Raw genomic sequence first — 16,729 nt, forward strand, 5'->3', positions numbered from 1 at the left:
GACTACCAACTAAAGGAACTCTACAGGTGCAAGACTGATATCCTTCGGGTCCTAAATGTGCCTGTACAATTTTCTTCAGAGAGGAGCCATGAGGATGAGGTTTCTAGGCTCAGAAAATTCTTTTCTCAATGTCTTTGAGGAACTTTGAAGTTTCTACCCATGGTGGGGAAAAGGTCAAATGAATTGATTGCAACCAGTATTTATTTCAGCTATTAAAAAAAAAAAAGTCATTAAATTAAGAAATGCAAAATTATGAATATTGTTAGTGAGGGGAATTGTACAGAATGTATACTGCTTTCAGCTCCAATATGATATGTAGTTGAGCATAATGTATTCTAAGTCTCTGAAAGTCATATGCTTGCAATTAGTATTAAAATTTATTCTTATCAGAAGAGTAAAGGGAATTACAGTCCTTTTTAATTTTTGTGACAGATGATATGGGTGGTGAAGTCAGCGCTATTGAAGACATCATTATGGTGAATCGGTTCTATACAAATAAACAGCACTTTATACTAAATTTATTCCCTAAGTGCAATGTACCCACAGTCACTACAAGCAGAGAGTCTAGATCAAATGCACAAAAAAATTATTCCGTTAAAACTTCTTCCTTTTACCAGGTCTCTTTTTATTTTTTATTGGATCACATGAGCATTGTCCTTTGCTGTCCTTTTCCAGCTCTGTAACATGCATCCTGTGTATTGGATATACGTCTGTGTAAGAGGTCAACACAGCATGGATCTATCCTTGGATCTAACCAAGGACTGTATGGTCAGTCTATAATATCCCTGCCATCTTTCTTGCAATGATGTTATTTGGACAGTGCATATCTGTATGAGGGACTGTATCTCAGTAGCATGAACTAGAGGTGGAAAAAGGCTCTGTATACTGGTCAGTGTAACAAATCGCTCCTTTCTAAGTTTTAACTGAGAGCCAAGAGCCTCCAAACAAAACTCTTCCCCTGGGTACAGAACAGTAAACGTCAGCTCAAGCAGCTTAACTTGCATTTAATGAGATTCATTTCCTCAGGTAGCAGTGAGATCCTTTGCTGACATCATGATAGGGTTGTCATGGTTACAAAAAGAGCAGCTGCTAAATACAAAGTATCAGAAAGATGAAAATGGGGGAAAATCGATGTCTGAGAAGAAAAGTAGGGTAGAAAATATTATTTGGAGGCTAGGGAGAAATACAGGGAGTAGGGACAGCAATTAGGGAAATAAGCAGGAAATGAAAGCAAAAGAAATGAAAGTTCAAAGGTAGATGCCTAGAGATGGATGATCCTGGAACAAAGCAATTGGGAACATGACACACTTATGTTTGTAATTAATGAAAAACCTTCAAAGAAAAGTCTAGAAACAATACTCCTAACATAAGTCCACCTTCGTCTCTTCTCTTGGTAGCTTTGCACATTATCATTATAGGACAGAATCACTGTTGTAGAGGAAGGTATGTCCTGATACTGAAGGGTGGCAACTTTTTCCCTGAGTTAGTACCAAGCTGGTGGCATAGGTGAAAAACAGTGCTTAATGCACAAAAATGGGAAGGAATTTTGCATAGAGCACTCCCAACTGTGACATCTCCTGATATCAACACTGTGGCCAAGCTCCTTTCAAAATCACCATTTTCCAAGATGAAAACACATAGCCTCTATGCAGTGTACCCCATTTTGAGAAGGTGAAAGAGTTAGATGGCCCTTTGTTGTTTAAGTTGGTGAAAGCAAATTAACCTTTTGTTCTGATATAAAGCACAAAAGATTATTTGAGATAATAAAGGGGATTGTGATGTGAATTAATATCATGGTGATTCCCTGAACAAGTGGTTGGGATCTTCAATTAATTCCTGCAGCAGGATGGGAGAGCAGGTTTCCATGGATACTAAACCAGAAGCAACTTTGACACTCATAGGAAATGTAAGCTTAGTTTTGGTACAGCTTGCTTCCTAAGGAGGGTTTTGTTGTTATTTTGTTAGAGTTTGGTGGTGTTTTTTGTTTATTTGTTTTTGTCTTCAGAGTGTTCTATTCTGTATTTTTTTAAAGGTGCAAACAGACATTTGAGGAATGGGTTACAAATGAAAAAGTATGATCCCCTTATCTAGAAAACTGAGTAAAATAAATGCGAGGCTTGCACGTTTCTAAGTTACAATTAGGAGTAAAACAAACTATATTGAAACTAGGGGAGAGAAGAGTCTGTAGCTTACTGAGTTTCTGACAGTTACTTACAATGACAACGGGACCACTAGAAGTACAGATTTGTACTTAAGGATGTATCTATTCTAGTGCAGGTCTATAGGTGGTTTCAGTATAGCTATTAGTCACCCAGGTGACTGCAGCAATGCATACATTAGCACTTAGCAAACTGGGTGGCAGCAGTGGAAATATATCTGCCAATTAAAGATATAATACCGAAAAGCCAAATTCTATTTCTTCCTTAAAAGTTAACATAGGGACGGGTGGTGAACGCTCATTCAAAACATTTAAGATATATGAGAGAGAAAGATATTTTCTATACTGGGATATTTGGGACAGCCCACCTCTCTAGCCTGTCAAGATGTGTCTAGATAATCAACTACTCCCCACAGTTTTGTGTCATTTGCAAATTAACTAAGGGTACACGATGCCAAATAATCTACATCATTAATGAAGATGTTAAATGGCACCATCATTAAATAGCATCAGGTCTACTACTGATTGTTAGAGAACCTCTCTAGAAAGATCTAGATCATTATTGTGACAGAATCACAGAATGGGGGAGGTTGGAAGGGCCTCTGGAAGTCTTCTGGTCCAATTCTGTTCTTGCTAAAGCAGGGCCAACCAACCAGGACCATGTCCAGACAGATTCTAAGTCTCCCATGCTCCACAGAGGGAGCTGCCACAACTATGCTGGGCAATGCGTGCCAGTTCTCTGTCACCTGCACTGTAAAGAAGTGCTTCCTGATGATGTTCAGGCAGAGCTTCCTGTATTTCCTTTTTGTGCCCACAGCATCTTGTCCTGTCACCGGGCACTACTGAAAAGAGCCTGGCTCCATCCTTATTGCAACCTCCAATCATGTGTTTACATACATTTATGAGATCCCCTGAGCCTTCTCTCGTCCAGGCTTAACAGTTCCGGCTCTCTCAGCCTGTATCATGATCGAGCAAAGATTATCAAGATTGGCTTCACAATGACATCTACCAGTTCCCTCAGCACTCCCATCAGGGCCTATGGACTTACGTATGTACACGTTGCTTGCATTAATATTGTATTATTGTTAACTGTACTTTGAAGTCTCATTATAAAAAAAAAATAAAATTGTTTGTCAAACTCAATTTCAACTAAATCCTACTGACTGGTATTCATTGTATTTCCAGCATTTCATCTTTTACTAGATGAAATGGTTTTTTGCATTACCTTGCTGAGGTTTTATGATGTACTAGCTGGGTCATCTTGCTTGTCCTTTGCAAATACTGAATGACATTGTTGTATATCCTGGCTGGGATTTCTCTTATATTCTAAAATGTGTCATAGCTGCAGATGCATTAGCCATTTGTTATAAGAGTCTTGCTTGCAAGGTGCCTGTGACTTTTTTTTTTTTTTTTTTTTTTTTTTAAGCAAAAAAAGTATTCATAATACCTGTTTCCTATCAACTTTCCTTCTTTCTAGTAGCCTAAAAAGTACTGCATCATGCTCTGAGAAACAAGTACTTCAACATGCTTCTTTATAAATTCACAGCAAACATATTCATTATATTAATAACTTATTAACTTCAGCTACTGTTAGAGCTATACCAGGAGCGGGCTATCTTTTACACTGGTATATTTAAAATTGTCTTGATAATCTTCTCCTACAGGCTCAGAATTTATTTACTTAGCTGTATTTTTTCTTCTGACAAATATGTCACTATGCGTTAACAAAAATCTATTTCTTTTCTCCTTTTATTATTATTCTTAACAGTGATTTCATATCATTTCTTAAGTGGTAGGAGCTTTTAGCCACAGTAGTCCTTTTGTATTATTGATTACTTTTTTCTATCTGGTAAACATCTTTGAAATAACTTTTCATTTTCATTATTTTGTGTGTGTGTGTTTAAACTTTGCCTCCTCATAAATTTTACAAGCTATTTTCTTTATTACCAGGAAATTATTCCTGCTTTTTGAAACTCCAATTATATTCCTGAATATTTCTGATTTCTGCTTGCTAATACCAACTAAAATCAGTCATAATCCCAAGGTAGACATGGAAGTCCAGCTCCTACAGGTAAATTACTTGTTTCCCCTTGGCACAACAAGGCCCTTCATCTGCCCAACAGGACTCTTCACCTATAGGGTACATTATCTTATGCCTTTAAAATAAATAAATAAACTATCAAAGGATTATTTATTTATTTTAATACTGGCCATGAGCCAGTGGTTTTGATAGTGCTGTGGTTCAGTGTTAGTACCTGATGTTGATTTAAGAGAAAGACCAAACAAACAGTGTCCTTCCTGTCTACAAGCACTACATCAAACAAAATGTCCATTGCAATATGATGCACAGCACCTGCATGACTGCACAGCCCCATGTTCATATCACAGCAGTACCTGTCCATGAACATAGCTTTCCACTCTGCAGATATGAGATTAGAAAACATTTTGTTCCTTTGATTGTTTGTTTGCTTGACAGAATAGTTTTTTATCAGATGCTGCATACTCTTGCTACCTTGTTGTTACATAGTCTTTACTGTCAACTACACTAATCCACAGTCATTCAAGTTCAGCAATAAGTAGTACTACTTCCTTTGATAGGCTGAACACTTTGGGATCTAGCTCATTTATCTACATTGCCCTTTCTGAGTGGTAGATGTGAATTTAGCGTTCTTAAGATATAGGAAGGATAAATTAGGAACAAAATTACAATTCAGTAGTATCCTGAACATGGTTTCTAGGACTCAGCATCTTTAAACGAGCATTTGCATATGGCTCATGCCTCCTGCCCCACTAGATAGACCATCTGCAATTCAGTTAATTTTTATATTGCAGCTCAAAATCACATATAAATTTTATGTTTCTTATGTAAACTTCTAGAGGCATCTGTCTTCTTCATTTGTGTTGAATCTTACCATGTTCACAACTGTTACCTGGTTTGGCTTTCTTCATCTACTTAACTCTACTTTTGGTAATATTTTTCATGTAATAATTCTGCAGAGATCATAGAGGAGAGACTTATATATGGGTAATACTCTTACTCATCCTGATACCATAGGTAGACCTAATACCATTTGTATCAGTGTTAACAGTGAACAAAGATAAGCATAATCTCTTAGCAACCTCAGTCAAATTATTGAAATTGGAGATGAGAATTTATCAGAGCAGAGACATCCTTGGGGATGGGAGGGGGAGGTTACTTCAAGTAGTGTGTAGCAACTCTTTTTTTGCAACGATTCAGGTTTTATAGGCTTTTGAAGTCCATTAAGTCATGCATCCCAAATTAAATATTTTTAAGGATTTGTTTAAATTAAAGCATCAAAGCTTGGAGGAAAAACGCTCAGACTTCTTAGATTTCTGAGAAAAAAAAAAAATATGTGCTGTCACCTTTTTGCTCATATATAATATCTGAGATCAATGGATGGATAAATAAATAAATAAAACAAGCAAGTAAACTAAATCTTACAAAACCCTTTCTTTAGCTAATCTGGTAGACCACGCCCAGGTCCTGAAACAATCACAGGGTAGAGTTCCCTCTTGCGGTTAGATAATACCACTACAAAGGATGTGTGTAATGAATTTCAGGCCTGTTTACAAAACGAAGGAGAGTCACGTGCCGGAACAGGGTAGGAATTTTGCAGCAAACACAAGGACGTCCACCCCAGTCCTTAGAGCAAAGGTATGCATTCAAAAAGTGCTGATAAAATCTATCTCGCTGTTCATAGGACTAGAAAGGATGCTTACATGTAAGTATTTTTAGATCTTAAATTACATTTATATTCCTTCCCTCTGGGCCTCCATCTCAAAGCAATAGACTTTGTAGTGAAATTAACTGCACAGAAAGAAAAAGAATGTTAAATAAAATTAAAGTATTTGTAAAAGATCCTACAGCGCAATACATAAAAATATAGCAGATTTTTAAATCAGATAGTTTGCTTCTGGAGAATAGGAGGGGAGAAACAACTCTACAGCATTTGTTTACAAAGCTGGAATTCTCCCTCCTGTTTGTAACTCTTCAAGCATATAGTATAATACAACATGATAAATAGAAAATAATAAAACTTGTTAAAGGGAATATCTATATAAACTTGTTTTACAGTCTGGACTATTAAAAACAGTGCAGGGAGAAACAGAAGAGGGAACAGGATGACGTATTTGGAGGGTTGGGATGAAGAAAATCAAGGCATGTGTATTTGAACAACTAGTGAAAGATCCTGAGAAATTATGGTCACTGTTGTCATATTCAGGAAAAATAAGGTCTGTTAAAGAAAGAAAATGAATGAATTTTGCCAAAAGTGCATGTGCATTCCACACAAAAACTATGTTTGTGGGTAAAGTGAAAAGTGCATCTAATTAAAGCAAAATGTATGTTAGAACACTAGGCAAATTTGAAATATAGGAAAGTTTATTAACATTTTTTGGCACTGGAAGTCAAACTCAGTTATAGACAGTGCAAACAGAAACAGCTTCCACTTTACATTTAGTCATAGCACAAGTAGGCAAGACCTGGAAGTAACTAGTTATATAGAAACATTTTAAAAGGACTGTGATGTTTTTACTAGCACAACAATATAACAAGTGGTTTTGATGTAAATAAATAAATAAAATACTGAAAGTTACATAACAGCTGAAAATAAGTCTGTATGAGCTTCTACTAAGCAAGTAGGCAAACTGAAACTCAAGATTCATATCAACTAATTTATATCCACCAAAAAGATTATATATCTATGCATTAAAAATTAAAAATATGCAGAAATATAAGATGCTGTCACAGTTAGGAGGTCTTATATTGCCAGTAATTAAAAAAATGGAAAACTGTATTCATGGACAGGTACTGCTGTGATACAAATTGTGTAATCATATGAACTGCTGTGCAGTCATGCAGGTGCTGTGCATCATATTGCAATAGACATTTTGTTTGATGTAGTGCTTGTAGACAGGAAGGACACTGTTTGTTTGGTCTCTCTCTTAAATCAACATCAGGTACTACCACTGAGCCACAGTACTATCAAAACCACTGGCTCATGGTTCATATAGCCAGTATTAAAAGTATCAAATTAACAAAGGTTTAATTTCTTATATATTTTTATTTTAAAGGCATAAGATAATGTACCCTATAGGTGAAGAGTCCTGTTGCGCAGATGAAGTGCCTTGTTGTGCCAAGGGGAAACAAGTAATTTACCCGCTGGAGCTGGTAGATCACAGAATTTCTAGGTTGGAAGAGACCTCAAGATCATCGAGTCCAAAAGTCATTGTGAAGCCACTTGATAATCTTTGCTCGATCATGATACAGGCTGAGAGAGCCGGAACTGTTAAGCCTGGACGAGAGAAGGCTCAGGGGATCTCATAAATGTATGTAAATACATGATTGGAGGTTGCAATAAGGATGGAGCCAGGCTCTTTTCAGTAGTGCCCGGTGACAGGACAAGATGCTGTGGGCACAAAAAGGAAATACAGGAAGCTCTGCCTGAACATCAGGAAGCACTTCTTTACAGTGCAGGTGACAGAGAACTGGCATGCATTGCCCAGCATGGTTGTGGCAGCTCCCTCCGTGAAGGTACTCAGAATCTGTCTGGACATGGTCCTGGACAACCTGCTTTGGGTGGCTTATTGTAACTAGATTACAATATGCAAGACATTTTAATTGGGAAAAAAAAAAAAAAAAGAGAGAGAGAGAGTAGTTCTGACAGGTTCTTTCTGACATAAAATGAAAGATCAGAAAAAAAAATTAAATATTATATCTAAAGATGGATTATGTAAATTAGAGAATCAATTTCTTTTTTGTTACTTTGTTTTGATTCTTATTAGAATTCTTAAATTAGAATTGCATTGATATAAATGGCTGTTGAAATAAGGTAAAAAAAAGAAAGCACTAGATTTCCCATCTCTTCAAGATTTCAGATTTTGGATAAAAAGATGATTTTCTGAGTGATGTACTTCAGCTAAAATGGAATATTGAGCCTAACATATGCCAGTTTTTTGAGTGAAATTCTGTAACTGGGAACCAGACAGTAGTTGAAATACAGTTTTTTCTGGTCTTGAAAGAGAAGGGAAAAAAAGAAAAGAGGGAAAGAAGGAAAGAGTATTCTGCAATATTAGCAAGTCATTGAGGAGTCAAACCAAACCATGGTATTTGAAGAAAAGCTTAAGTTCTACTACTCATTGTGTTTGAAATTAACAGAACAGAAGACAAGTGATTGAACAAGTATATAGAAATAACTTGAACCTTTCAGTAAATTTTATTATTAAGTGGAGATTTGTAACCTGTCAAACTGACTGATGCTACTACCACAGGAGTATTTGTATATGTATATTACCAATAATTTCTGTCCAATTGCAGAAAAGAAATTAAGCTGAAAAAAATACCTATGATTCAGAAAACAGAAAGTAACACTAGTATTACAATATCAGATTAAAAAAAGAGAGAGAGAGAGAGAGAGAGAGAGAGAGAGAGAGAAATGTTAGTGTAGGTTCCGTAAACTTGTTCTATGATGTTCTGTAAACTTGAAGCAGAGACTGCCTATTCTGTTGAGTTGAGATGGATGGCTTATTCATGACACTTAATATCCCATTCCCTCTTCTCTTTTCCTCACCCCATTGCATTCCTCCCTCACTCTGGAATAGCATGTCTGTTGTGGAAATACAACAAGAGACAGCAAGCACATTTAATGATGGTTGACTTTCAGGGATATTCAGAGTATTGCATGTGTTTACTCATTAGAAAATTGCAACCAAAATTATTAAATTCTCAAATAAAATTGTGACTGTGATAAAATCATACAGTTTTGTGCTTCTACTATTGTTAAGCGAGTTGTTAAGAATTTATTAAAATAGTGCTTTTAAAAAAAAAAAGTTTAAAATACTGATTTGTAGTAACAAATTATTTGGAGGTACCTGGAAAAAGAAGTGCAGATATTATGTTATTGTAATAGATAATGGTTCTGCTTACTACAACAGCTTTCATTCACAGCTTCTAATCGGTCTCACCACAACATTCCTCACTCTATTGAGTAGCTGACTGGGCTGAACTAAATCTTGTTGTTCAGTTATAAATATCCAATTTTCTTAATACAGTTTCTATAGACCTGCTTTTTTTTATTATTATTATTATTATTATTATTATTATTATTATTATTATTATTATTATTATTATTATTACTGAGAAAAAGAAAATGGAACACAGAACATGTGTTTGGAGAAGCAAGTATTGTCTGTCCCAGTGTGTGAAAGTCAACAAGTGATTTCCTAGCTCAGTATGCACACTTGAGGTCATACATCCCAGTAATTGGCCAAAATGTGGCTGCCTTTCCAGTACTTCAGTGAAGCCAAGAAGCCTCACCAGAATGGTAGGGGACTTTGCAAAATGGTCTTTATTACTATAATTTATGTGCAGCTCAAGCTAGTTACACCACTCTGCAGCTCTGAAACAGGTCTCTTCCCCAGAACAAGACAGATATGGACATAGTGGAGCAAGTTCAGCAAAGGGCCTTTAACAGTTATATAACTGGAGCAATTATAGGACTGTCATATAGGAGAAACTGAGAGACCTAGGGCATTTTAGCCTGGAAGAGAGAACGCTCAGGGGAGACTGTCATCAGTGTGCATAAATATCCTACAAGAAGGTGTACAGAAGATGGATCCAGACTCTTCTCAGTAGTATCTAGTGACAATAGGAAGTGGGCGCAAACCAAAAGAAATTCTTTTTAAACATAAGAAAAATGTTTCCTTCCTTCCTCCCTCCCTTCCTCCCTCCCTCCCTCCCTGTCTAATTTCTTAATTTCTTTTCTTTCCTCTATAAGGATGACTGAACAGTTGAGCAGGTTGCCCAGCAGTTATGGAGATTACATCTTTGGAGATATTTAAAATCCAATTGGACAACATCCAGAGGCAGCCTGCTCAAAGCAAAATGTTTTGAGGGGACTAGTTGAACTAGATGATCTACAGATGTCCCTTCCAACCTCAGTGATTTTTTGATTCTATAGCAGGCCTATAGCATTAGAATGATCCTTCCTAACAGGGCTTCAAAATGCAATAGGCTGGCAGAAAACAGAGACCAGCTGTAATCATTATGTATAGGAGTAATCAAAACCTGCAGCAGATATTTGAATTTATTCAAAAAAAATGAGAATCAATGAATCAGATGTTTTTGGCCTAGTGTACTAACATTTGAAAAACAATGTGATTTCTCTCCCTGGAGGGTCAGTAACAAATGCATATTAGCTACCATTGAGTAGCAGAGGCTGCAGATGAGAAGGAGCTTTCCACATCTTTCCTGGAGGCACTGTGTGACTGCAACCCGTAGCTGATTCGAGGGTGGAAATGCACCCGTGCGGGAAGCACTGCACGCTGTTACTGACAAGACATGACCCAAAATACAGCAACTCGGTTAAAACAGTACATGAGGAAGGTGTGAAGTTTCTATGAAAATGGGCAGACAGAGCCCTGCTGTTGCTCGCAGCTTGAATAGAAATCAGGAAGACAGCAGCGCCTAGCACTGAGTTATACGAGCGCCTTCCCGTGGCAACGGCGGACTGCCCGGCTCCCGAAGCGCGTGGCTGACCTTCGCGCCGGGCGGGCAGCTGTCCCAACGCAGCGCCGGTGGAGGCTGCGGGCAGCGCTGCGCGCTCCCGCCGGACGCGGGCCGTGCCCCGAGCGAGCGCTCGCGAGTGGGACCGGCCGGGAGTCCGCGCCGCGAACGGGCACCACGGCACCTGCTGTTCCCCTCCACCTCTGCGGCAAAGCGAGCGCTGTCCGCGGCAAGAGACCGGGGCCACGGACGGCAGCGAGGCGGCGCTCCGGACAGCTCCCCGCCGCAGCCGGGCAGGGGCGGTCACGCGGGCGGCATCCCGGACTCGGCACAGGCGGAGCGCGGGGCTGCAGGGGCCGTGCGGGGACGCCTCGCTGCCGGCCGGCACGGTGCCGCGCACTGCGGGGAAACCCCCGGCACGGCGGCGGCGGCCGCGCACGCGCACTGCGGCCGCACTGCGTCGTCGCTGCCGCCTGGCCCAGCGCCAGGGGAGCCCCGCGCCGCGGCGCGCTGGCGGCGGGGCGGGGCGGAGTGGCGGCCGTGTCGAGCGCCTATTTATAGGGCGGGAGGCTCCCCGCCGCCCGGGGAAGTCGTCTGCGGTGTTTCCGCGCTGTATGTGCCGCCTCGGGCAGGGAGACGGAGCTCTCGGCCCCTCCGGAGGTGGCCGGCGGTCCCGCGCGGAGCCGGTGTGAGAGTAGCCCGCGGGGCAAGCAGGAGCTGCGGCCGCGCTAAGGGGCAACCCTCAGGGTGCGAGAGCAGCGTCCCGAGCAGTGTCACTTTCCGTCGCAGCCGAGCCAGCGGGGGCTACGGCCGTGCGGTGCCCAGGGCTCTGATTTTAGCAATGCCCCGCTCTCCGTCGCGTGCGGGCGGCGCGGAGCGCCTGGGTCTGCCCCGGTCTGGTGCGGTGGGGAGAGCTCCGCCGCTGTCGGCGGGAGCGGGCGGAGTAAGACTCCCCCGGCAGAGCTCCGGAGTCCCAGAGATTCCCTTTTCCGGGAGCAGGCAGCCCCCACCCGGGGCGCGCTGCCAGCGCCCGGGAAACTCCCCCGCATCCGCGGCTGCGGAGCTGCCGGCACGCGGCCCCTCCGCGGGCACGGGGGTGGAGGCGGGTAGCGCGAGCGGGGGGGGGGGGGGGGGCCGTTCTGCCCGCGATGCCGCCGCCGCCGGCGGGGCTGTAGCCACCCGGGTGTTCCCCGCGATCTCGGTGCCGCCCGCCCGCCCGGCGACGAAGCCGCGCGCTCTCGCGGCACGGGGGCGGGCGGGCGCGCGCGCGTCCTGGCGGCAACCTGGGCCCCGCGTCCGGGCTCCCCGAGCCCGCCCCCCCGATTCCCGCAGCCGGGGCCGGAATCGCCAAATAAGGAGCGGGATGCCTCCGCCGGAACCGAGACTTATAAGGCTGTTTCCTAATATGGAAGGTGCAGCGGAGGCTTCCGGCGGGCTGGCCGGGGCGGGCGGGGGCCGGGCACCGCTCGCCCCTGGGCCGGAGACGCTGCGGCGGCGCTGCGACGGTCCTGCCCGCGGCGGGGGACAGGGTCGGGGCGGGCGCGGGGCTCCCAGGCCGGGGCGGGCGGGGTCCCCGCTGCCCGGCTTTCCCCGGTGCCAGGCGCTGACGCTAGGCGGGGTCCTCCGGCCCGCATCCATATTAGGGCTTCCTGCTTTCCATATATGGCCATGTACGTCAGGGCCGGGGCGGGCCGCGGCCGGTGGGACCCGATATATAGAGGAGGCTCCGGGGCGGGCGGGGAGCCGGGCGCTTCCAGCGGGCAGAGCCGGGGGGAGCCCCGGGCGGGCGGGCGGGGAGTCGAGCGCTTCCAGCGGGCAGCGCCGGGGCGACCGCGGCGCAGGGCAGGCAGCAGGCAACGGCCGCCTCGCCGCAGCCGGCCCGTCCGCCGGGCCCGCGGCGGCGGCGCCACCCGTCAGAGCCCGAGCCCGGCGCCCTCATGGCTGCGGCCAAGGCGGAGATGCAGCTCCTGCCCCCGCTGCAGATTTCCGAGCCCTTCGGCGCCTTCCCGCACTCGCCCCCCGCCATGGACAGTCACTATCCCAAGTTGGAGGAGATGATGCTGCTCAGCGGCGGGGGCCCGCAATTCCTCGCGCCCCCCGGGGCGCCCGAGAGCGCGGGCTTCGCCGCGGCCGGGGAGCCCGGAGAGCAACACTTCGAGCATCTCGCGGCAGGTAAGAGCGCTGGCCTCGCCTTGGAGGGGGGCGGAGGGGCGGTCTCGGTCAGCCGCGGGGACAGCAGCTCCCGCGGGGGCTCCGCGATGCAGCGGCGCCCCGGTCCCGGCGGCTGCGCGGGGGGATTCTCCTGTGTGCGTCAGCGGCTCTGGGCTCGCTGCTGCTGGAGACCTGCCAGCGGCGCTGCAATATGTTGCACTCAATTATTAATTAACCAGAAGCAAGGATCTGGGGCTGCACTGCGTGGGGATAGCTTGCAAAGCGCTCGCAACAGCTCCGGAGCTGCAGTGGCTGCTGGAAGTAATCGCCACCCTTCTCTTTTCAGACACTTTTCCTGAGATCTCCCTGAACAATGAGAAAACCCTGCCAGAAACGAGTTACCCCAACCAAACAACGCGGCTGCCACCAATAACCTACACGGGGCGCTTCTCCCTAGAGCCAGCCCCCAACAGTAGCAACACCTTATGGCCAGAACCTCTCTTCAGCCTTGTCAGTGGGCTGGTGGGCATGGCCAATGCACCTCCCACCTCAACACCTTCTTCATCATCACCCTCCTCCTCCTCACAGAGCCCCCCTCTGAGCTGTTCTGTCCAAGCCAGCGAGAACAGTCCAATTTATTCAGCTGCACCAACTTTTCCCAATTCTAGCTCTGACATTTTTCCTGAACCGCAGACCCAGTCCTTTCCCAACCCCTCTGGAGCTCCCATGCAGTATCCACCTCCAGCTTATCCAACTGCTAAAACCAACTTTCAGGTGCCAATGATTCCGGATTACCTGTTCCCTCAGCAACAGGGTGAGCTCAGCCTTATCCCAGCTGATCAGAAGCCCTTTCCAGCCCTTGAGAACAGAGCACAGCAGCCTTCCCTCACGCCGCTGTCCACTATCAAGGCATTTGCCACACAGACTGGCTCCCAAGAGTTGAAGACCCTTAACACTAACTATCAGTCCCAGCTGATCAAGCCCAGCAGAATGAGGAAATACCCCAACCGCCCCAGCAAGACACCTCCTCATGAACGGCCCTATGCCTGCCCAGTGGAGTCCTGTGACCGAAGGTTTTCACGGTCTGATGAGCTAACTCGTCATATTCGCATCCATACAGGACAGAAACCTTTCCAGTGCCGCATTTGCATGCGGAACTTCAGCAGGAGCGATCACTTGACCACTCACATCCGCACGCACACAGGAGAGAAGCCATTTGCCTGTGACATTTGTGGCAGAAAGTTTGCCAGAAGTGACGAGAGGAAGAGACACACTAAAATCCACCTTAGGCAGAAGGACAAGAAAGTGGAAAAGGCAGCTCCGGTCTCAACTACTTCTCCAGTTGCTGCCTACTCATCCTCTGTGGCTACATCCTACCCTTCCTCCATTGCCACCACTTACCCCTCACCAGTGCGCACAGTGTATTCTTCCCCTGCCCCATCTTCCTATCCCTCCCCTGCACACACAACATTCCCATCTCCATCTATAGCAACCACTTACCCCTCTGGCACTGTCACTTTTCAGACCCAAGTGGCCACTTCCTTCCCATCTCCAGGGATCACCAATAATTTCAGCTCTCAGGTGACATCAGCTCTTTCAGACATGACATCAACCTTTTCTCCAAGGACAATTGAGATTTGCTGAGATCACCTTCTGGAGCAGGAGCATTTACCTCTTCCATTGGTACTAGGAGACATGGAGTCTCCAATTACTCCTCCAACCCTATATGTTGCAAGGCTATCTACCATTTCTTCAAACTTCAGCTGCCTGAAACAACTGCTGTTTAAGTTTTCCACCTCTGTTGAATGACTTAATTTGCATGGACTGTGGATATAAGTTCAGTATAATTTTCCCCGTAAACAATAGTATTTTATTAGGAAGAAGGGACCTTTGATTAAGTACATAGCTGATGTAACTTGTACATGTGCCATGGTTTTGCTTTCCTTTAGGTACTATTGATGTGAAAAATCTTTGCATATCCATATTGTATTATTTGGAGTTTGCAGGGCCATATTTTGTAAATGTTGACTCTATTTTAGTGACAATGCTGTAATGAATTTAAAACTTCTTTGGGAACAGCACTTACTGTATTTGAGCATGTAAGAGTGATGCTATGTAAAAATCACCTGATGAGACACTCACATGTGGCAGAAGTTTTGTTTTTAGAGTTACAAGTCTTGGTGCCTTTTTGTGAAGCCTTGCTGACGTCATGCATTTGTGTGAATGGATGCTTTGCATCTTGCCTTAAAGTGAAAGGGATGCTACGCAAAGAATGTAAGGGAGAGCAGGGAATGGGTGGGGAGGGGAGGACGAGAATGCCCTGGGAGACAGAATGTAAGGGGGAAAAAAACAAAAAACAAAAAACAAAAAACTCTCAAAGTCTATTTTTGTTACAAGAATGTAAATTTATAAATATATATATATTCAGGAGTTGGAATGTTGTAGTTACCTACTGAGTAGGCAGCAATTTTTGTATGTTATGAACATGTGGTTCATTATTTTGTGTTTTATTTTTACTTTGTAATTGTGTTTGTTAAAATGAAAGTGACTGTTTGGCTTCTAAACACATTGAATGCGCTTTCCTGCCAATGGGATATTTGGTGTACAATACCCTTCAGAAAAAATAAATAAATAAATATAAATCATGGAAGCTTTCATATTTTCCTTTAAGCTGCTACACAGGAAGAGTGTGCTGCAGCAACCAGCTGCAGGTTCAAAATTTAGATCTCAACTACGTGCTCATAGATAGTCAGAAAGCCTTCTGGGTGCTAAGAGAGGAAAGGCAAGGTAATAAAGTAGTTTCTCTATTGAAAATAAGATCAGTCCAAATGTCTAGCAATGTGAGGTAGCTCTGAACAGCTGAGGACTGTTATAAGTTCCTCACATAAGTTAAACAACATAGGCTGTAAAAGTACACTTGCTGGATATCCTTTAGAACAAATGTTTTAGCATTTACAGGCCTCCTTACTTAGTGGTTTAAAATACATTTTAGAGTGTGTGTGAACTCTCTATGTAGTGAATTCAAAGGAGTTTGCTGTTGTGAGAAGTGGCAGTTCAGGTACAAAAGAGGGTTCCAGTGCCAGTCTTTCCTGGTGGTTTCTCTACAAACTACTAATATTTATAGTCATGAGGAGCTGCGATGCAAATACAGGCCTTAATGAACATACCTGACATAATGTGAACTGGTAAGCAGTCTCTGTAGGACATTTCATGCCCTACTGTTTGCCAAAATTCAGCCTACTGATTAGGAAGGGCAACCTTCTGAAGCACCTTCACCTAGTTCTTCTTTTTGGGGGATACAGACCACCCCTGGCAAATGGAAGCAGCTCTTGAAGGTACCTGAAAGCAGAATAGTTGGTATATCCCAGTCCGTCTTCTCTCAGGTATGACTCTCCTCAGCGGGTTGGAACAAGCTGTGAGGAAGGGCCTGTGCCGCTCTGTCTCTGTGTTGGTTTGTGCCTGCAGTGCTGGGTGCAGGCTGGGAGCTGCTAACAGTGACCTTGCAGTTGGCCCTCCAGTTTGTGTGGTTTTCTGTGCCTTTTCAGAGAAAAGCATTAGCTCTTTTCATTTCAAGAGTCTGCTGCCTAGGCTGACTGACTGGGGAGAATGTAGGACTTCACACTGTCTGAGCATGTAACCCATGTCAGAGGCTGGAGAAACTCGTTTATATGAGATGAGATGGTGAAGAAGTGCTTTTGAATGTGATGCTTCTAAGAAGGAAGAAAACATTATATAAATCTCAATACAAAACTTTCTCCCAACTCCAATTCCTAAACAGTTGAAGTCAGCCCTTTTGATCCATGGGCACAGCTTGGCTCTGGTGTTGCTGTTTTGTTAACTCCTGATCTAGCCTGCTGGAATTAAGATTGTGCTAAAAAACTGACCAGGCAGGCTCT

The 16,729-nt window shown here is 44.2% G+C and overlaps 1 protein-coding gene and 1 long non-coding RNA gene across 2 annotated transcripts; both read left to right on the plus strand.

The window, feature by feature from the left end:
- The first annotated feature begins 4,313 nt into the window (after positions 1–4,313).
- On the plus strand, positions 4,314–7,820 carry LOC116494909. Its single transcript, XR_004253902.1, has 2 exons — positions 4,314–5,901; positions 7,253–7,820. It is a non-coding gene; the product is annotated as an uncharacterized LOC116494909 (long non-coding RNA).
- A 4,793-nt stretch (positions 7,821–12,613) lies between these two features.
- Positions 12,614–15,475, plus strand: EGR1 (early growth response 1). Its single transcript, XM_032197045.1, has 2 exons — positions 12,614–12,854; positions 13,180–15,475. The coding sequence occupies exons 1-2, from the start codon at positions 12,620–12,622 to the stop codon at positions 14,475–14,477; spliced, it is 1,533 nt and encodes a 510-aa protein (XP_032052936.1). The 5' UTR covers positions 12,614–12,619; the 3' UTR covers positions 14,478–15,475.
- The last annotated feature ends 1,254 nt before the right edge of the window (positions 15,476–16,729 follow it).

Source organism: Aythya fuligula, chromosome 14 (assembly GCF_009819795.1).
Source record: "Aythya fuligula isolate bAytFul2 chromosome 14, bAytFul2.pri, whole genome shotgun sequence".
In the NCBI taxonomy this organism is placed as follows: Eukaryota; Metazoa; Chordata; class Aves; order Anseriformes; family Anatidae; genus Aythya; species Aythya fuligula.

Coding starts and splice junctions, on each gene's coding strand:
- EGR1 (XM_032197045.1), top strand. CDS start 12,620: ATGGCTGCGGCCAAGGCGGAGATGCAGCTCCTGCCCCCGCTGCAGATT. Junction 12,855..13,179: donor CTTCGAGCATCTCGCGGCAG/GTAAGAGCGCTG, acceptor TTCTCTTTTCAG/ACACTTTTCCTGAGATCTCC.